Source organism: Centrocercus urophasianus, unplaced genomic scaffold (genome assembly GCF_019232065.1).
Source record: "Centrocercus urophasianus isolate 14NV4802_14NV808 unplaced genomic scaffold, USGS_Curo_1.0 seq_9, whole genome shotgun sequence".
NCBI lineage: Eukaryota > Metazoa > Chordata > Aves > Galliformes > Phasianidae > Centrocercus > Centrocercus urophasianus.
In genome coordinates, this window is record NW_024885532.1 from 30076741 (window position 1) to 30099481 (window position 22741).

Here is a 22741-nt window from a genome sequence, read left to right on the forward strand (position 1 = left end):
GCACTGCTGTGTGACTCACATGCCTACAGCCAGTGCTGTGCTGAGCACTGCAGGACAGGTGTGGAAGCACAGCCACCATCACTGAAAAAGAAATTGCTTAAAATTAGTCTGAGAGCTGGGGCTATTCATCTGGAGAGGAGAAGGCTGTGGGGAGACCTCAAAGTGGCCTTTCAGTATCTAAAGGGGGGCTGTAAGAAAGAAATGGAAGACTCTTCAACAGCGTCTGTTGTGACAGGACAAAGGGAAACGTTTTCAAAATAAAAGAGGAGAACCTTAGATTGAATGTAAGGAAAAAGTTATTTACAGTAAGAGTGGTGAGGCACTGGCACAGGTTGCCCAGAGAGGTGGATGCCCCGTCCCTGGAGACACTCAAGGTCAGGCTGGACAGGGCTCTGAGCACCTGATGGAGCTGTAGGTGTCCCTATTCATCACAGGGAGTTGGACTAGGTGGCCTCTAAAGGTGCCTTTCAACTCAAACAATTCTACTATTCTAGGCATATAGTGGCAATCTCAGCACCCTGCAGTACCAGAAAATGCCCACCCATCTCCATTTCTTCTTTGAATCCAATCTCTTAGATCTGTACAGATGATCTGGTGGTGTTACTCACACCTCTGTGCTTATGGACTTCTCAGCTTGTGACTTCAATTGAAATTTCCCCTGAACTAACCATATTTTGTGTCTTGAACTCATAATCAACTTTAAGTTATTTTTCACTTCTCTTCTTTGTAATACATCTCCTCTGTACAACAAGGACCTGGGGGCAGAACATTATCCTTATCAGAGATGCACTGAAATCCTTAAAGCTAAGTCCTTTTACTCACTAAAACACACAAGGCATCAGCCTTGTGCACTCATTTTCTTTCTAAATACCATCAAGTTTTAAGGTGTCTCTTTCTGTCTCTTAGAAGTCTAAAAGCACACCTGCAAATATGGTCTGAAAGTTCAGAACAAAAATTATATTAATGAGAAGTTTTCATTTTAATAAAAATCTGCCAAAATAAGCTTAAAAAAAATGGCAAAAATCTTTCCAGCTGCCTCACTGCCTGAAGCTAATTATGGAATTAAGTGCTGCTGTCTGTGTGGCACACACGTGATTTTCTGTGACACCTCAAACTGTTCCCATCGAGGAACATGAAAGCACTTTGAGGTAGAAACTGATCGGCACAAAGCAGATGCATCTGTGAGCCTTAAGAAGAGGCTGAGCGAGACTTCTGCATCTGCACTGCACACAGATCACATCTCCACGCACATGTATGGCTAATAGCAACTTCAATGTGACTCCTCTGTGAAAGCTGAAATAGCTTTTAGCTAAAACAAATGAAAAGTTATAGGAATGGATTATGGAGACGTGTTCATATAAGGAAAAGTAGTAGTTCAAGAGTTCAGCTCCACTTGTGATCCAGGATCTACGCTAAGCCTTTGCTTTCTTGGTGGAGTTTGTTGCTGTTGTTTTTTCTTTCTCTCTTTTTTTTTTTTTTGATAAACATTTCCCTAAGAACTTCAGTCATTAGACGCAATTTGCTCTCAGGAAGCATATCTGCTTTTAGATGGTGCTCTGATTGTTATCCTCAGTTCTGATCAGAGAATGCAGGGCAAGGAAGCCACCTGCAGTTTTACTTAACTCATCGGAGATAACACAAGCGGTTTTTCAAGGCACCTCAGAGTTAACTTAATCTTTGATATCATCAGAGATTAAAACCAAATCTTCCAAATCAGAAGCGGATTCTGTTCCCAGCATCCTTGTGGTTTCCTGGTTATTGGCAAAGGATTCTGCTATGAAAAAGAATGGAGGAAAGAGGCCTCAACACAGGGGTTCATTATCTACACCTTAAAACAGAGGTTTTACACCAGTGTGGAGAAGGTGCATGGCTCTCCTGATGTTCCCTTATCTAAATGTCACCAAGCCTGGGACAATCCAAAGGCAAAAGAGTTGTCACTGCTGATCATCGGTGAAATCCTGATCAGCCAGGCCACTGTTACATGGCAAGAAATGCTCAGCATCTCCAGCTTCAGATTCAAACACCCCTAAAAGCTACTCTGCGCCTACTGCGGGGTGTGAAGAGGTGGCTCACGGCACATGAAGATGCCCTTAGCAAGATGCTGATGAAGAGCTGTGTGTTTCCCTTTGAGCACGTAATTCTTCATTATATTGTACAATTGGACTGCACACCCAATGAAGCAGAGTGCCAGCTGAAACTGCTGTGGATTAGCAGAAGCAGGAGAATATTTTCATTTCTGAATTCTCCCCTTGTCACCTCTCTTCTTCACAAACTAAGTTTGCCAGCTCCAACTGAAGTATCTATTTTATAAGTACTGCAAACCTATAAAATAAGCATTCAGCTGGAGCAGCAGCAGTGGAATAATTCAGGAAGTAACCTGAAAACTCCTTTCCTATCACCAAACCTCACGTCCTTGTTCAGGTATTCCTGAGATTTGACACAAAACCAAAACTGAAATCCTCTCAAGAAAAAGCTGAAGACACATCAGCTCATTACCAGTGAAATCCATGATACATATTTGCAAATACAAACAAACACACATATTTGTGTGTGCCTGAGTAAATCAAAAACATTGCTGTCCTGATGCATACATAAAATGAATCTTTAACAAGAGTTGACTTATTTAGAAATGAAAGGAACTGCTAGACCCTCAGGACTGGCAAATTTAATACACAGAGAGGTAATAAGGAAACAAGATTTCATTAACTTGCTCTTTGAAAAAAAATTACCATAAGTACTACTGAAAAAAACATAGTAAAGTTTAATGATGAGATCTCTGTTGTACTTTTCAAAATTAGACATTAATGCCATTAAAAGAATCAGCTAATGAATGTAAATCCTGACAGGTTTGCTCCAAGTCTTCATAACCAAGGAAAAGGTATGCATAATTTATAAGTTATAGACACAGTACCCTTCAATGCTTGCTTTGAATGACAATTTTCCCATAGAAAGAGCAGAGTCAACATAAAATAAACGTTCAGCTTTCAGACACCTAATACACCTTTAAATATGCCCCAGTTCCTATCTTCCCTACAGTATAGAATGCTTTTTCTTACAAGTCAGACTGCTTGCTGGACCCATCCAACATACAGAGCAGCACTGATCAGTAATGAATGCACAGCCCCTGGCAGTGTGCACTGCCCAATGTCCTACAGATGAGGAACAACCACTGCCCCACTCACATTTTAGGCATTACACTTGGAGAACTGTAGGATCATTTACTATCATTTTACTTCTTACCTGGCATGTCTTAAAAGTAGCAAAACTTGCAGTCTACCACAGCTGCTCAGGCATTGAATTTATCAATTAGTCAGCTTTATGAATGTTAGCATTACGCACGGGCCAAACCACTCAGCTTATCAGTGCTGCTTAAGCAGACTGCTACATTATGGAACGCATGGCAGAGGGGATTAAATCCTCATTACGAGGCACAGGCTCTGTTCTCAATACTGTGCTATGGCAATTTTCGTTTAAAGAGCCCCAGTGGTACCTTGCACTTTGTCACTAGATGGCAAACGCCTAGATCCCTGTTTCCATTACCTCAAGGTAGGCCTGAAATCACTGGGATTAAAAACTGGATTAAAAGCTCAGGATTGAAATGCAAGAGATGCTGATTAGCATTCCTGAAGATAGGGCTGGCATCCTTGAGAGAAAAATACATGCTGGCCTCCAGCTGCTTTCAGCTGTCCACTCAGCCTTCACACTCCACAGTATCTATACAACCAAGGCTCTTACCAGCACCACTACCAACACACTGACAGTATATGCTCATGCATTTCTTTTCCTTATATTTGTAAATATGACTATACCTAATCTACATTTAATTCTTTCTGAAATACAGCATCAAAAACAATATATCAGATTAAAGTTTAATACCACAACGAACTGCCAAATTGGAGGAATTAGAAGAAAGTGGTTGATAAAAAGCTGAAAATGGTGTTGAATACATTAACATCACTCGTTTGACATGACCCATATGGCCTGTGTATGTATGAGCATGCTTTGCTGATGCTACAGATTAATGCTGTTAACACCAGCCCTGCTCTGAGCCCCTCTGCACAGCCCCTTGCTGGCTTTGGAGCTGCCCTCCCACCCAGCCCCTCTCTTCTTGTCCTACTTCAGTTCCATCTGCTGTCACTTGAGCCTCTTTCACGGGCAATTTGTTCTTATTAAAAGGAATTATTAAAGACAAAAAGAGTGATATGCTGGTTTAAAAAGTTAGATGCTGATGAAAGATTCAGTCATTTGAGATGTACATGTCAAAAGGATTTGAACAAAGGCAAGGTGATTAGAAGCTAATCTCCAGTTTGTGAGTGGGAAATGACATGCCAAAACTAAAATAATGTAACATAACTGATAAAAAGAATCAGAAATACAAAAAGGATCAATATGGGAGGCAATGAATCATCAGAAAGCAGTGCAAAGTGCTTTGCAACAGAACAAGATGTTGCAGAAAAAATCAGACATGCTTTTCTTCTCACAAGGAAAACAGAAAGTGAGATGCCAGAAAAGAAAAAATACATGTCCTGGGGTGGACAGTGAAAAACTGGAGACATTAGCAGCCTCTCCAGAACAAGTCTTGGGTAATTTAAAATCAATAAAATCAGTCAAGAGTCCACAGACCAGATGAAGCAAACTTTGGGATCCTGAAGGACATGGCAGACAAATTACTGGACTACTACAAGTTATCTTTAATAGCTTTTTTGAAACAGTGAGGTATCAATAGGCTGCAGAAAAACAAACAAAATAACAGCTGTAGGAAGGAAACTGCAGAGAGCTATGGACTACATTTGACCTCCAGAGCAGGCAAGGTCCAAGAAATAGGTTCAACATGGCAAAGTGCAAGGTTTTGCACTTGGGTCAGAGGAATCCCAGGCATCCATACAGACTGGAGGGAGCAGCAGTCCTTGAGAGCAGCCCTGCAGAGAAGGACCTGGGGGTCTTGACAGATGAAAGGCTTAACATGAGCCAGCAGTGTGCTCTTGCAGCTCAGAAAGCAAATGGTATCCTGGGCTCCATCAGAAGACGGGCGGCCAGCAGGGACAGGGAGGTGATTTCTCTGCTCCTTTTCTCTGCTCTCTCCTTTTCTCTGCTCTTGTGAGGCCCCATCTGGAATACTGTGTCCAGGCCTGTTGGAGCTGTTAGAGAGGATCCAGAGGAGAGCCACCAAGATGATCAGGGGACTGGAGCACCTCCCCTACGAAGAGAGGCAGAAGGAGCTGGGCTTGTTCAGCCTGGAGAAAAGAAGGCTGCGGGGTGACCTCATTGTAGCCCTTCAGTACTTAAAAGAAGCCTACAAACAGGAGGGGAATCAACTCTTTGAAAGGGTTGACAACTGCAGGACAAGGGGAAATGGTTTTAAGTTGAGGGAGGGAAGATTTAGGTTGTATGTCAGGGGGAATTCTTTACAGAAAGATGGTGAGGTGCTGGAACAGGCTGCCCAGAGAGGCTGTGGATTCCCCGTCCCTGGAGGTGTTCAAGGCCAGGTTGGATGGGGCCCTGGGCAGCCTGGTCTGGTATTAAATGGGGAGGTTGGTGGCTCTGCATGTGATTTTTTAATTCTGTGAAATAATCACTGATAAGATTCCAAAATACCCCAGCTGTTGAGAAGTAGGAAAACTTCAGGAAATGGGAACTGCAATAGAATAGGAATGGCACTTTTAGCTACTGCAATTTCCTATGTGCTTCTCATTCACTGGAATTTTTAAAGATGGGATTACAGATGATAAACAGGACAGATAGGCTTACAGAACTTAGATTTCTGAATGTGAGTATAGGAGGACAGTAAATGAATACACATATACAGTGCTCTATAGATTAAAAATCGCTAGAGAAAGTTATGCCTGCAATAATCAATGATAATTACACTGGATGAATAAAAATCAAGGCAATATTCATTTCTGAAGAGCAGAAAACTGACTGTATTCATTACAAGGACCTACTAGTGAATGAGAAATGAGAGTATATTCCTCTCATTTCTACCAAACTTCCTTGTGTTATGCAAGAGCTTATCTGAGTTGTATTCTAAACTAGCAGTCTGTTGCATTTCCAATTAAATGGAAACTGTCATCCAGTTGTTCTCTGCATCTGTATTCCTACATTCCATGCTGACTGCACTCAACTTAGAGGGCTAGACTGATATCCACTACTTAATGCATAATCTGTAGCATCTCAGAAGTCACACTGCAGAGCTTGATCAGCTTCTGCTAATAGCATCAATCGGATAAACTCCACATACGAAGACAGATAGTAAAGAACAGTGGCAAGGCCTTGTGTTACAGAGAACCTTGATTTGCTGATAAGTGCTGAACCCTGGTAGTCTGTACTGAGGCTCATTCTCTCTTCTCCGGTTAAGTCAAGATACCCTGGCATACTTCCATTCTGTATCTAAATCTCTTATGAAGTTTTAGTACAGAGAAATAGACACTGGGGGGAGAAACAATTTCCAGGTACCTGCAAAGCAGAACAGAGCCATGTAAACTCCACACAGGAGAGGAAGTAAATAGCAACAAAAATTAGGCAAAATACTAAGGAAAACTTGTAACTTGAATGCAGTGTTGCACTGGTGCAGCCTTCCTTCAGAGGCTGCAAAATCACTTACAAATTCACAAAATCAATTATAAATTGCTTTTCACGAATAGGTTAAATAAACATTTTTCAAAAGAAATTCAGTCCTGGGGCAAGAGGAGGGACTGCACAACCTCAAGCCATTGTTCAAAGTAATCTTTTTTGACTATTATCTAAAAATCTCTGCAGAGCTGTAGGCTGCTAACAGCAGCTATATTTCACTGGCAATGCCTGATTTTCAGTTGTTCATGAACTTGCTGCTGCTTAAATGTATGTTGTTAAAACCTCCAAGCCTTTCCAGGAAACCAAGGAGTGTACTGCAGTGGTGATTATCCTCTGTCTCACAGTATTGTACACTTCTCCTTCTGACTTTTCCTTTTCCCTCCCCTGTAATTCTGCCCAGGGTCATGCTGTGCCTTGCACCTTGCACAGCAGCTGGGAAGCAAAAGGTTTTAAAGAACATTGTCTCCAAAGTGGTGTATACCTGGGTTTCTGAGAATCGAGGTCTCTCCCTCTGAACACTATCAATGTTTCCAGCGCAACATGATGGCCAATGTCACAGTCAGATTGAAAAACAGGGTCTTCATGATAGAGGAAAATGTTCCCTTACCTTCTACGGGACAAAAGCAAAGATTTTCAGGCACTTACAAGGAGGAGGAAAATGAGAAAGAGCATAATGAGAATTATTACTGAAATTGGTCCTTCTCCTTCAGAAATGACCTGCTTAACAACTTTTGTGCAAGACCCAGACTCCATAGTCAGACGTGCCTGAGGATAAAAAGATACTTCTCAAAGAGTGCTATCGGAGCTTTGTAGTACCAGGTCAAGATATTGCTCATTCTGTGCTATTTCTATCTGAAATACATATATGTATCTTATCGGTGACTATATTTAAAGGAAAGAAAGATTGTTCTGTACCTGAAGCATCAGGATGATAGAGGCTGGGAGCACTTGCTATTTCTCCTTGCTGATGAAGACAGGCGCCTGAGGATCTTTGACTTGCAATGAGAATCCTGCTTTTGGCAGACGGTAACCTGGAGACTGCACCCAGTCCTAACTGTGGCTTAAGGATCATGGCAGACCGATAAAAACTTGGTGGGACCTCGTAGTGAGTATAAGGTGGAGGACAAAATTCGTCTTTTGCAGGCCTTTCCCCAACCTAAGGAAAAATCATGAACACAGATATTATGCAATATATCAATATGTAGACAGCATATGGATCTCTAAATTGCTCACAAAAGCTATTTTTCCCTTCTTGTCAATCTGGGCGTCAGACCCCTGTAGACTGCTGGTCAATTTTAATAGGAATGGCCTAACAATATGAACCCCTCTCCACAAATGGAATCATAGTGCAATAGAATGTCATAGAATCATTTGTGTAGGAGGGACCCTTAAAGGTTTCCCTGCAGTGAACAGGGACACTTACAGCTAGATCAAGTGCTCACAGCTCCATCCAGCCCAACCCTGAATATCTTCAGGGATGGGGCATCCGCCCTCTCTCTGGGCAACCCAGTGCTTCACTACAACTGGTTGTAACATGTTCCAACAACTAAATCCAATCAAACCCAAATAAAGAATTGATAGCTACCCAAAAAGCAAATAGACAAACAAAAAAAAAATTCAGTTAGAGAACATGAAGCTGTTCTCAAGTCCTGACAGGTGATGTTATTTAAATAGGTGGATACACAAAGAGTGTGCAAGTGGAATTATTACTAGAAGTTATTTAAAATATGCTTACTGAGATAAATGTACTTTTAAAGGGAGTCTGTGTTAACTTAAGTAGTTACAGATAAAGCTGAAGCTATTTTAAGTTCTTTTAATGGGAAAAATGGGGTTATCAAATTGTTTGCCCATGAGGAAATCTCTACATACTCTTACATCCTTACTGCAAAATATGCAGCATAATCTGTGCCTCTGAGTTCCTGAAGAGACCCACATAGAGAGGTGTACATGTTTCTGTGCTCTGTATTTTCAGAGGGCTGGCAGAATATTCCAAACGAGAGCTATAAAGCACAGCTGCCTATTTGGCAGCACTGAATGCCCATCCTGGGCTGCATTAAGAAGGGGTGCCAGCAGAGAGAGAGGTGAGGGAGGGAGCGCTCTTGTGAGGCCCCATCTGCAGTGCTGCGTCCAGGCCTGGGGCTCCCACTGCAGGAAGGATGTGGAGCTCTTGGGGCGGGTCCAGAGGAGGGCACTGAGATGATCAGAGGGCTGGCGCACCTCTCCTGTGAGGAAAGGTTGAGGGAACTGGGCTTGTTTAGCTTGGAGAAGAGAAGGCTCCGGGGAGACCTCATTGTGGCCTTCCAGTACTTGAAGGGAGTGCACATGAGGGGGGGAAACAGCTGTTTACAAGGTTGGATAGTGATAGGACAAGGGGGAATGGTTTTAAACTGAGACAGGGGAGGCTTAGGTTACATATCAGGAGGAAGTTTTTCACTCAGAGGGCTGTGACAGACTGGAACAGGTTGCCCAAGGAGGCTGTGGATGCCCCATCCCTGGAGACATTCAAGGCCAGGCTGGCTGTCAGCAGACAACATGTGGTTGACTGAAGACCTGGTTCCTTGGTTGAGCCCTCGCATCCACGGCCAGACCCTCACCTCTGTGCTCTGCTTTCCCAGACTCAAGACTAAAGCATAAAACAATGCCAGAAGCTCTCAGGGCTTTCATCTCTCTTGTTTGCAAAGAACTGTTTGCTCTTCTGAGTAAAGATCAACTTCTCTAGCATTTCCTTATAAAATGCAAAATCATCGTAATCTAGAAAGAACCCATAAATATTTCTTCAGCATACTTTATTAAGGCCAGAGGAAAAAAAATGGCTTAGGAAATAGGAATTCTGAACTAAATTTGCTTAAAAATTAATTTTTAAACAAGTGCCATAGGCTAGGCCTAGGAAGAAAAGTAACTGGCAATTAATTAACTCTGCTGCAAGTTACGATGCATATAATATGCCAAATCAATTTCTATTTAGCAATTATAAGCATTTAGAATATGCACTTTAACATTGGCTATAAAAGCTTTGATCTGAGCTGTTTCAAGAGCTTTAATCCTAATTTGGCAAATCTTTAATTTGCTAAAAGAGACAAGATGGGCCTTCAACCATTAAGTATGGAATCTTTGAGGTCTCTGCGCAGGAACTAGGTGGACAGAGGCAACAAACACTGACTGTTACATTTTTGCTCTGTATTTTTTTCTTTGTTTGTAGTATTATTTCCTGCCATGAGATATTTCAGTTTCCCTTTTCCCCTGACCTACATGTACAAGTTGGGATGCAGGTTTTCACCGTACCAATGATTCTCCGTGCCTGGACTTAGATGCTTATTTTCAGCATACAAGCCTGTTTTTTTTTCTGGGTTAAGACTCCATTATTTTTTTCTCCTCAATCACAGAAACACAGAATGGCTTTGGATGGAAGGGACCTCAAGGATCATCGAGCTCTAACCTCCCCGCCACAGGCAGGGCCACCAACTTCCACATTTAATATTAGACCAGGCTGCCCAGGGCCCATCCAACCCGGCCTTGAACACCTCCAGGGACGGGGCATCCACAACCTCTCAATTCTCTGACTAATTTATTTCAATCAGATTTCACTATACTCTTCTTATCCTCTCATACTGACTGCCAATAAATAAACCGAGTGTATTTATGCCAAATATTTCATTATGAGGAACTGGGAAAATCCTTAAATATAGAATGCTGACAAACTGGGTCAGCTTAATGAAACCTCCAGCTCATCTTTATTGACAGCATGCTACAGGTAACACAGATATATGCACACACAACAATTGCAAGGATAAAACATTTTCTCAAGCTGAGAGAAGTAAGAAGGATTTACCCCACTATCTCTCAGGAAATAGATTTGTTTCTGAGCTCATAGAAAGACATAAACTTGTTAATAAGACACATTCCTTTTTCTTTTGTATTAAACAGAGAATTCCTCAAGTGCAGAATTTAACTGCTCCCCACAGAATCATAAGAAACTATTGATTATAAAGCCCTTACAGAGCTGCTAAAACAGATTTGGATTAGTTCAACCCATCCACTAACAGGACGCTCAGCTCAGAACTGTACTGTACATTCTGCACTCCTCCCATTTAATGAACTTGTGAAAAAGAGCTGGAAAGTCTGCAAGCAAACACATGAACCATTTGGGATTTTCTGCAGCCTGGGTAACTCTGAGCAGAGCTGGCAACCCTGCCGGCAGTGAGGTTGCTCAATACCTTCCTTCACGTTGCTTTGTTTATAATGCTGTCAAACATTAAAGCCTCAGAGACAGCCCTGGAGCCTTCCTCAGACAGGTAGTGCCCAAGACAGCACCTCCCTGTCACTTCCACTCATGGCCCCCAAGGGGGCATTTAATTGTGCCTACTGCTTACCTAGCTGAAGGCTGCTTAGCGATGACAGGTCTGATTGATAGCAGCTTTTAACACCCCCATCACAGCTATGTAAAGAGCTATAAAATGCTGATCAAAGCCCAAATTGGATATGTGAAATAGGGCAGTCTGGGAATGTTTCCCTCACAAAGTTAATGTGGAGTGGTCATCTTGCTCCAGCATATCCTTGTCTACAAAAGCTCTGAGTCTTCAGCGTGTCAATTTTCCAGGGTGATTCTGATCTCCCTGAACCCATTCTAATTGCTTTCCTTTTACTTGAAAGACCCACTCAGTCATATTTATTGGGGGATAAGATGCTTTGGGCTCTCTCCAGAAAATAAATGTCATCCTGCTAACTCTATTCTAGAGTAAACCACACTGCATACCTGCCACAACCTGAGTCCTTTTCGTGCTAAGAACAGTCCTCCACAATTACCAAAAATTGGTCCTTTGTTTCCAGCTATGTTAGCTAATGTTGCCATAATGATTTTCCAAATACCAACTGTATGGACTATAGAAACCTATGGTCTAGAGAATCACAGAATCACAGAATGGCCTGGGTTGAAAAGGACCACAATGATCATCTAGTTTCAACCCCCTGCTATGTGCAGGGTCACAACCAGCAGACCAGGCTGCCCAGAGCCACATCCAGCCTGGCCATGAATGCCTCCAGGGATGGGGCATCCACAGCCTCCTTGGGCAGCCTGTTACACTGCGTCACCACCCTCCAGGTGAAAAGCTCCCTCCTAATATCTAACTTATATCTCCTCTGAGCTTAAAACCATTCCCCCTTGTCCTATCACTATCAACCCATGCAAACAGCTATTCCCCCTCCTGTTTATATGCTCCCTTCAAGTACTGGAAGGCCACAATGAGGTTAAATGCTAATGATCCAGCAATTTTCTCTCACTTGACAGGGAGATTGTGAAGATACCCTAGTAGTGGCTGGCAAAGACAAGCTAACAATGACTTCAGTAGTCTGTCCTATGAGTGCAAAATGTAAGGCATGGACTATGGAACTGAAAGGGAAAGGGCAGCAAGCACTTTGCTTGAGATGAGATAATACTCTTACAAAAACCTATACTCCAAGATCACTTCAACAGTTGTCTGTTAACATGGAAGAAGGGCCCATTGATACTCACACATGAGCTTTTAATGTGGGTATTTGCTGGCTTCTGATTGCCAACTCTGTCACCAAATGCATTATTTCAAGGCTGTTCCTTGGATAAATATTGCATATAGAAGGAGGTAGGTATATAATATGAGTAATTTTTTTTTATTTATTTTTTTTTTTTAACTTTAGGATTGGTTCAAATTAAATACAGTTGTGGGATTTTTGGTATTTACTTAGAAAGCTTGTCTGTTGAGCTAACTAGCACAGGTCCAAAGCAGTAGACTCAAGCCCTAAACATAACCCCCTTCTCCCTGTCCTTTCATCATCTATTAAGCAACATCAACCATTGTGCTCACCTCCCAGCAGGGATGGGAGGGAGCCAGCACTTCTGCCTGGCTTACAGGGCTGTGGAAACACAACCAGATTTAAGGGCTCAGAAGTGGGCAGAGGGACTTCCATTACCTTTTGGCTGCTGAGGAAGAATTTCCAAGGAAAGGAGTTTTCTTTTTTTAAGATGTTAGGCAATAGAGCACACTGCTTAAGATGAGTCAAAAGGAAATCTTTTCCCACCTGAAGTATATATTCTAATGAAATCTGACAGTTCCTGTTTTTCTGTAATAGTTTAACAGAAGAGAATGCATATGGACTGCTAATGCTCCGAGTGCAAAAACCTGCCAAGATTCCCATTAAGGAGGAAAAGTCTCTGTGGGCAAATTACATTAATTTTCCAAAGATGTTCTTTGGAAAAAAACGGAAGTTCCATTTAAGGATAAATTCAAACAGCATGCCTTCTCCTATCTAAACAGCTCTACTTATACACTAGGAGGTGACTGGTATGCTGGAAAATGCTGGAGGAACACGGTGACAACTTCCAGTCACAGATCAGACACCACATCAAGGTCAGTGCCAGAAAATGTTACGTTTATTTCTAATCATCACATACTGCTTTGCTTCAGGATTTACTTCTTTAAGGTTTGAGAACTAACATCTGGCAGCAACAAGTAAGCAAACACTCACCACCTGACATACAAAAGTGTCAAAGCCACCTGCTTACCTCCTGCAGAAACTTCTCACCCATTGGACCAAAGTGATGTGCTGGGGGCCTAATTCCTGACACCACCAGTCCAGAACTGAAGAGCCTTGGCTTCTGGAGGTCAGGTTTAAATTTGTCGTACAGGATGCTGGGGGCCTTGCCCTCCCCTCCACTGGATGCCTTCTGCTCTGTGGAGATGGGCACAGGGCATGCTGCAGTACCATACGGCAGCCCTGCTGGTGCAAATGAAGGGTCAAGCTGCTCTATTGAACGAGGGTTTCTTCTGATGTATGTGATTATTTTAGGTCTCACAGGTTTGGGCTTGGGTATGGCCGGTTTCACCTCCATGCTCTCTTCCAGTTTCTCACTGCAGTCACTGTCCACATCCAGCTTATCTGCAAGAGAGCCCTTGGAGTGGACCAGGATAGGTTTGGGGATTGCACTGCTGCTGGCAGTCTTTATAGGCACTTTGGGGGATATGTTCATCAACTCCGTACTGTCAACAGGAGGTAGGATTGAGGAGGGTGACAGCTTGTCAGTGGGAAGTGCATAAAGGTCCTTCAAATTACTGTTTGATAGCGTGGGCTGACTATTAACATCCAGCACTGCCACCGGGCGCAAAGGAGTTGGAACACATAAAAAGGTGTCAGCCTTTGCTGAAACCTTAGAGCTCTCCAGTGCTTCTTCTGGAGGATGTTTCTGTGCAGGAGCTGCCTTTTTACCTGGAACTGAGAAGGTTTCCACATCGCTGACATGGTTGTCAGGCTGTTGGTTTGACACTGTCTCTGCACTGCACACTCTGTCTTGTTCAGAGAGATCAGAAGCAGACACGGCAGCATCCTCAGTGCTTCTTTTGGCCAGCGTCAGTTTATTCTCATTGACCTGCAAGGGTTTGCTGTCAGGTAGATTCATGTTATGTATAAGAGACGCCTGTTCCCCAACTGTTCCAGCACAACCTGCATCAGCTTCATGTAAATTTTCATTTTTTCTAGGTGTCACTTTGCTACTGGAATTACCATTGCAGGTGACTGGGAATACTGTTTCCACTTCTCTGTCTTCCTCACTAACCTGGGTCACTGCCCCACTCTCACTGTCATGGCCTCCTCTTCCTTCCCCATGGATGGTGAAGTTATCACTTTGTAATCTGTCGTCAGAAGAGGTTACAGCCTGATTTGATGAGGGATCCTCTGCTTTATCACTGATGTCTTGAAAATGTGTTGTTGGAAATGTTGATGTGTCAGATCCAGACTCTTTCTGTTCTTTCACTGTTCTACTTCCATCTTTTTTACATCCCAGAAACTCTATCACCATAATTCTCTCAATTTTTTGTTGACATGTGTTTTTAGATTGTAGGGATGGCACAGCCTTAAGCTCCAGTTTCTTACTTTTATCACCCTGACTTAATTGTGCTTCTGATTTACTAGCAATCTCACTGGGCTTAACAGCTGAATGATGATTGGTATGAGAAGTATGCAGTGTGCTTTCAGTGTTAACATTTGGTACATTTTCTGGTTTGCTTATTTTCTTGTTCCCTGAGGTAGATGGTTTAGAATAAAAGACAGTATTTTCCTCTGAGGTATTGTCGAGTGGATGAAACACCATCCCGAGAAAATGATCTGTGGAAGTTTTTTGTGATTTCTCTGTATTTCCAATCAAATGGTGTGACCGGTCAATGGAATCCAATGATGCGGAAAGCAGACGTTTACAAGACACGCGGCCAACACATTCTTTCGTAAGCGTTTCAGATTGAGGAGAAAATTTACTGGGTCTGCCCAAAGACAGTCTTTTTATTCTTTCCATCTCCACAGTCTTGGACATTTTACCCCTAGGAAAATTCTGGGTGAAGTCAACATCACCTTTCGAAATTATCTCCAGGTTAGCATCGTTTGTGCTGCTTTTTAAATTGGACAGACTTTGTCCTCGGCTAATCCTGATATGCCTTGCCATATCCTTAGCTTCGCTGGTCCTGCTGTCCTTCCCTATTTCCCTGCTTGTGGTTGAGGGCAGCTTACTTTCCTGTACACTGGTGTTACAGGTCCGAGAGTCTTTGAACACCAGTTTATTCTGTTCTGTATCCAGACGAGTAACTCTCTCTGATCCTCCGGAGTGTACATTTCCACCCTCATCCATCAAACCCTGTTTCTTGATATCTCCTTCCGTGGTTCTAACTTTTGCCATGATTTGGTTGGCATTGCTATCCCCCACGCTCACTGTGCTTTCATTATTATTTTTTATTTCACTGCGGTTGTCCTGAAGCTGGGAGTAACATGACTTGTTTGGGATTAATGGAGCACTCATTCTGAAGCTTCCAGTGACTGCCTTTTCGGCAGCTGTAGGTAACGAGAAAGCCTTTTTCCCCTATCAGATTAACTACTGTACATGCTTCAGTTATAGGTTGAAATTACAAACTGATCAGTAAGAAATTCCTCAGCGGAGAGCTCGGAGTCTCTTGTCAAAGTCACATTTTTGTGCTGCTCAGTTGCCTTCAGTGCAACTTCTGGATCCAGGAAATCCTTATGACGTGCAGTAGAGAGGTTCAACGAAAGCAAAATAGATCTGTCAAGTTTCCTCTGAATGACAGCCAGTTAATCCAGCCAACCTATGAGAAGACAAAAAAAACAGACAACATCACATCAATGTCATGAATTATACTAACTAAAAATAAAGTTAAAATCTGCAAACTTCCAGAATGGAGTGCTTTCAAACAGTTCAGATTCTCTTTCAGCCACAGCTTTGCCCCCAGCAAAGTTTCCTAATGTAGCCCAGATCTCTGACTTGAGAAGAAATGATTAAAACTGTCCTGGTTAGAAGAGCAGTTAGTACTGCTTTTAAGACACAGACTTAAAACTGTTGATAGCCATAAACAGCTAAGTGAAGACAGAATCCCACATCAAGGCTCTGAGCAATTTCATACTGCAATAACAATTCACTTATTGCACCGAGATTTGCTACTGAAGCATTTAAAGCACTCCTGTAGAGATAAGAAGTAAGTATTAAAATTCCAGATCTATTAGGGGATATTTGTGGGTTTCTTCCTTTGCCCTGCACAAATCACCGCTCTGCTTGTGCTCCATCTCATGCTGAGCTGCTGTCACCTGCACCTCCATGTCCCTTCTGCTGAGCTGGTCTCCAGCCAGGGATTCAACTGGCATCTCCCAGTTTAGTGCCACCAGCAAACTTGCTAAGGATACATCCAGATCACATGAAGATGTTGAGCAGAACTGGCCCTGGAACTGAGTCTAGGAAACATCTCCAGTGGCAGCTTCCAGCCAAATGCGGCCCCATTCATTGCAGCCCTTTGAGCTGCAGCCAGTTCATCTCTCAGCATGACACAAACCTGTTCATCTCACAGCTGGCCAGTCTGTCCAGAAGGATGCTGTGAGAAAGAGTATTAAAGCCTTACTAAAACCCAGAAAGATTACATCCATGAAGTAATCAGATCCCCTCCATCCCCTAAGCAGCAATGTTACAGCACGTAGGATATCAAATTACCACATACCAGGCACAGTCAGCGTGGGCTCAAAGGGAAAGTCCTGCCTTAGTAATGTCACAGGCCTATAGTTTTCTGGGTCTTCTCTCATGCCCTTCTTGAAGATGGGTATGATGGCAGCTAGCAGCCAGATGGTGGGGACCTCCCGAGACTCCTAAGATCTTTGGTACTTTGTTGTGAGGAGTCCAGCTGTAACATCTGCTTACTCCTTCAGTATTCTAGGGTGAATCCATCAGGCCCCATGGACTTGTGAATGATAAGCTGATACTCACAACTTTGGTGAATGGAAAGTCTTTATTCCCACAGTCATGATTCTTCAACTCAATGACTGGGTAGCATTAATATTACAAACTAAGGCAAAAAAAGCATTAAATGCTTCTGTCTTTTCCTCATCCCCACTCATTAGGTGACTGTCTTCATCTTCTGTCCATGCTGTGCCTCAGATATCTCAGATCTGAAATACTCTCAGGTATTTCTTGAGTAGTTCAGTACTCTTTACAACTAAAATATGGACAATGGAAATCAGAATGTGTCCACAGTACACAGAATTCAAAGCACCTGCAACACTCCCAGCAGTGCTGAGTTTCTAATCAAGCACTCACAGGGACTCTAATTAGAAGTACTGATTAAGTGCCCTGCTCTGTGTACAGAGTCTAGGTGCAAGGCTGAGCTCATGTTTCTGACACCTGCTATGAGTGGGTCCTGCCAACCTTGCAGTCATTCAGCTCTCTCACAATAACTGCCTTTGAGCTCAGACCTGCTTTCTCTCCATGAGGCACACACACATTTTGCATGAGTCTTGATTCTGGGCTCCTGGCATAGCTCCATCTCTTTGGCAAACAACAGCTAATTAAATGAATACATGAAACAGAACACAGTAGTAAGGATTTCGCTTCAGCACCATGGAATTGTATTACAGATCTCATCCTCAAAACATTTTAAAGTAGGACTTTTAAGCTACATCTTCACTCTGTCCTTTTTTCCACATTAAAAACAAATTTTAAAAAGTATTTATTAAATTAAATATATGCATTGGTTTTGGGGGTCCTGGAGGGATTTTGTGTGTGTGTGTGTGTGTGTGTGTGTGTGCGTGTGCTTCTCTTTTTCTTTTTCCCAAAATGAAAACAACAGAATTTCCATATTCAGTGTGAAAGCTGAACTGTAGCTGCTCTTCACTGGTCAGAGCATATCTATTTTAGTCTTTCTGGTTAGGTAGGAAGGGGCACTGATAGGCTTGAAAGGAAGCTAAGGGCAGTCAGCTCATGTTTCCCCTCTCCTTTAGGGGACATTTAGATTGAATATAAGAAAAAAACAATTTACAATAAGGGCGATGAGGCACTGGCACAGGTTGCCTGGAGAGGTGGTCCCTGGAAACACTCAAGGTGAGGCTGGATGGGGCTCTGAGCAACTGATGGAGCTGTAGGTGTTCCCAGTCATTGCAGAGGAGTTGTGCCAGATGACCTTCAAAGGTTCTCAGGTCTCTCCTGAGCCTTCTCTTCTCCACACTGAACAATCCCAGTTCCCTCAGCCACTCCTCATCAGACTTGTGCTCCAGACCCCTCACAGCTTTGCTGCCCTTCTGGACACGCTCCAGGGCCTCAATGTCTTTCTTGTAGTGAAGAGCTCAAAACTGAACACAGCACTCGGTACTTGATCTTGCTGAACCTCAACCCATTGGCCTCATCCCAGCATTCCAGCCTGTCCAGATCCCTCTGTAGGTCCTTCCTACCCCCAAGCAGATCGGCACCTCCTGCCAACGTGGTGTCATCTGCAGATGTACTGAGGGTGCACTCAATGCCCTCATCCAGGTCATCAGCAAAGACACTGAAGAGGACAGGCCCCAGAACCAACCCCTGGGGAGCACCACTGGATTTAACTCCATTCACCACCACCCTCTGGGCCTGGCCCTCCAGCCAGTTTTTTACTGAGCAGTGTACCTGCCCAAGCCATTGGCTGCCAGCATCTCCAGGAGAATAGTGTGGGAGACAGCGTAGAATGCTTTGCTGACGTCTATCTAGACCAAGTCAAGAGGTATACAAGATTTTATTTCCCTGTGCTAGTTTCTGCAGTTTCTGCCATACATTCTGCTCCATCTCAAGCCACATTTAGCCCACAGGTCCCACCCCACCCTCTGGAGACACCAAGGAGAAGAGGAAGCTAAGCTGGTTGGTGTCTGCCCCCTGACATGAACTGGAGCAGTAGAGCTCAGGATGGTAAAACAGCTGGCAGGAAAGCGAAAGCAACAACCTACTTCCTAATAGTAACAGTAGATATTCTGTTTTGTTTTGTTAAAACGAGGAATGTAAGAATAATGCTGAAGATGTTATCCTCAGTAGGCACTGAATAAAAAAAAATAATGGTACAGCATTATTGTTTTTGATTTGCCACAGAAACAGAGCAGTAATAATTATGAGTATAATTATGAGATAAGCAAAAGAATTATCAGAGCATGCAAAAAAGTAGAACTGGAGTGAAATAAATAAAATGCAAAACGTATTGAGAAGTATGGCTCTTGTAGAAACACTTCCTGGTGCTGACCGTCACAGCTGCTTACACATTCGGGTACTGAAAATTAAACCAGAATACTTACAGCAAGATATGTGGAAAACACGTAGTTGTACAACTAACGTTGTGAACAGCTTAGGCTGATTGCTCTGTCTGATTTCTAGAACTAAGAAGTGTAGGAGAAGCACCTGAATTCCTTATTAACCATTTCCACTGAACCTGCGCCTCTGTATTCTCACTTGCGCCTACATGAAAAAATAACACAGTTGTTTTGTACCAGGTAGGGGGAGGCCAGCAGCCATCCATCAGCCACCTGATCCTGCAGGGGAAATCCTCTCCAGCCATTGAGGAAGAAGACTGATGGAATACATTTGTATAAGGTGTGAAAGAGATGCAGTTACTACAGAAAAGTGGATGAACAACAATCTCCTGAAATGTAGAACTGTCTCCTGAGACATCTGCTGTGAACACCGATAGCATTCTATGTGGAGATTCTCCAGAAGAAGAGATACCAACTCATCTCAAGCCAGGGCTGCAAGAACTGAGCCCCACAGAAGGGGCAAACAGCATCAGAGAATCAGGGAATCATTAAAGTTGGAAAAGACCACTAAGATCACTAAGATCACCCCATTCCCACCATGCCCCTAACCACATCCCTCCCTGCCACATCTCCACGGTTCTCAATCTCTTCCAGGGATGGTGACTCCACTACCTCCCCGTGCAGCTGGTTCCTGTGCCTCACCACTCTTTCTGACATGAAATTCTTCATAATATCCAACCTGAAATACAGTGCTGGAAGGGAAGGAAGTGTGGATGTTTTCCAGAGAAGTCCAAATCATCATGAACAACCTCCTCCAATGGCTAAAGAAGTTGAAATCTGATACAAGGACACTAAAATAAATAAATAAATAAATAAATAAGCCAACGAACTCCTTGGAGTGGGTAACATACAACTGGAATTAATTAAAAGTGGTGAAGAAGCATTCACCTGAGCACGTGGTAATTTTGTTAATGAGATTTGAAAGGCTGAGAACTCACATTTGGATACCCTCCCCAATGGTTCCTACTCACAGAATCATAGGATCATTAAGATTGGCAAAGACCTCTAAGAACATCTAGTCCAACTGCTGATGGAAAGGTTGGTGCGTATTGTGAAGAAGACTGTTCAGTAGACAGCGTTCTGCTAGAAGAGCAGTTCAGACTGAGGCAGAGAAGAGAAACAGTGAATCAAATGCTAGGCTTTTACACACTGGAAAATGATGGGAAGGTAATTCTTATTTGCTTGTAAAACTGAAGTGATCTGTAAAGATGAGTGGCTTCTGTAGAGTATGGCTCTGCTACAATTCAGAATTTCAAAGTTCTAGTGATTTTAATGCCTCTACAGCCAATAGATTTTAGTCTTTTCATTATTTACAAAATGGCCTATGTTCTATCTGTATAAATGTAGATATAAAAACTGGATATAAAATAACTAATGGAAAGGAATAACAGGTTTCACATGCAAAAGCAAAGCTTTTTGGTTACGTTTCACTTTTGGCTAAAATACAGGTTTATGTATTTCACAGTTTAAAATAATATTTGAAGATCAAATTCATTTTAAAGTTTTTAAAAGGGAAGTGTGAAAGCAGTGCATGCAGTGCACTGTCACTCTGGATGAGGCTGTCCTGTACAAAATACAAACGTTATGCCATCTACACATTTTTTTCCTCAATACCTGTGTGATAACAAACACAGTGGAGCGCTCGGCTTCTTGCTTTCACTAAGCCTATGAGGACATGTTTCCTTGTCAGTTTTTTTCTTGGGTCAGCATTTTGATTTTCCTGCCTATATTCACATCACATGAAGCACACTGCGCACACCAAATATGCCAGCTATGGCAAACTTGTGGGCATCGTCCTTTGCCAAGCTCCTGAGCTCCTGAAAGCTCAGCCCACACAAACAAGATGGTGACACCACTGAAAACTGCTGAGAAGTGTTCAGATGGGTCCTTCCCACCACCAGAATCAACTACTAAATGTCCAGTGCTACATTTTGTTGGCCGTGGAAATGCAAAGACATAAATCTTTGTACGTCTCCTTAACTTATCTCCACTTAACTCTGGGGATCAGTACATCTTAACTGTAAAGAGACCAAAAATCTTACCAAATAATGTACATAAATTATCTCCTTTTCGTACGAAACTTGTAAATGCATGCTTCTTTTGTTAAAAGCATTTTGTAATATAAGCATGAGGAGCTACCCTAATAATTTATTACCTGTGAGGACTAAATTCCCAGAGCGTTCTGTATGGAGAGGATCCTGCTTACTGCTATTTCAAAGGAGTAAGGGATTTGGGATTAAAGATTCTCATTATCAAAACCAACAAATTATTTTAATTATTAACATCAATCAAGTCTCCACAAGGCATAAACCTTAATAGCTGTGGTTTTGCAAGACTTCTGGTTTTTTTTCATTTCCATTTGCTTTTTAATATTCACTGCTGGGTAAGATAACAAACTCCAATCTAAGCAATACTGCCAATCAGATCCCCTCCAGAAAGCAGAAGTCTCTGATTGCCTTAGCAATGGCGATCATGAAGCTGATTGATAACCACAGTAACTAAACTCCAGCAAATGTTTGGTTTAATTTCCATTTCATGTAACTGCACCTGGTTAAAGGCACAGGTACAGATCATGCTATCTGAGGCACAATGCCACTCAATTGAGGACTTCAAAGGAGAACAAACTGTAGGACCTCAGGGAAAACCATTGTGAAGAGAGATGGTGTTAGACGCAGGCATACTTGCTGGTTTAGTTGTAAAGCTGGTAAATCAGGCAAGGAAAGCCATCACTGAAAGCTGCTGTCCACACAAGTCCATAATGCCACAGTCACAAGCAAAGACAAGCAGTACAAGAAAGGCTTGAACAAAGGGCCACAGGAGAGAAATCTATCACTGCAGAGCAAATGAAAACAGCAAGAAAGAAAACAGTGAATGAGTTTTCTTGGAGGAAAGAACAGTCAAGACAAAAACTGATTCCTCCCAAACAAGTGGAGCCAAACGTCAGCAGAAAGACCAAGTCTGTGGTGCCACAGCTTGGCTCACCCGTGTACACTGCCCTGGCGCTGAGCCCAGACATGAGGAGACAACTCTGCACTCCTCCTTTTGCCCCTGGCTGTTGGCAGAGCCTCTGTGGATGCATCTCCTTGCCTCTGGGCAGTACTATTATCAGCAAAGCATGAAGTGCTGCTAATACAAATAGGAGACAATGGCAGAGGTGGCAGACACACCCCTGCCTCTTGTTCTCCATCAGATGAGACGGGAAGAAGCAGCAAAGGGATCTGCTTGTCCCCTCTCTGAGCACTGTCACCCTGAAGCCCCAGCCAGCAGCATACAACATCATCCTCCATCCAAAACCCCACACTGCAGCTTATTGGGAGATCTGCAGCAGCAGGACGGTGGATGTGCTGAGCCCCACAGTGCCACTTAATTTCTGTACAGCACAACATCTTGACACAGAAAGGGGGATTGTGAAATGTTTCCAAAATGATTTTTTTTTTTTTTTTTTGCTAAGACTGTTAAATCTTTCCTGCTTTCCAAAAAACAGCTGGGAGACAGAAAAAATATATTTAGTTATAACAAACACCAAAAAAAGTTCATACATTTGCTTCCTATTGAGCAAAAA

The 22741-nt window shown here is 42.8% G+C and overlaps 1 protein-coding gene across 1 annotated transcript in view; it reads right to left on the reverse strand.

Moving 5' to 3' along the window:
• MTUS2 (microtubule associated scaffold protein 2) overlaps window positions 1–15648 on the reverse strand; it is a 160814-nt gene extending 145166 nt beyond the window's left edge. The window contains exons 1-2 of the mRNA XM_042839303.1: window positions 13106–15648; window positions 7486–7726 (exon numbers count right to left, since the gene is read on the reverse strand). Coding sequence (XP_042695237.1) covers window positions 7486–7726; window positions 13106–15382 — 2518 coding nt within the window. The 5' untranslated portion in view covers window positions 15383–15648. The remainder of the gene's footprint in view (window positions 1–7485; window positions 7727–13105) is intronic.
• Window positions 15649–22741: the final 7093 nt, after the last annotated feature.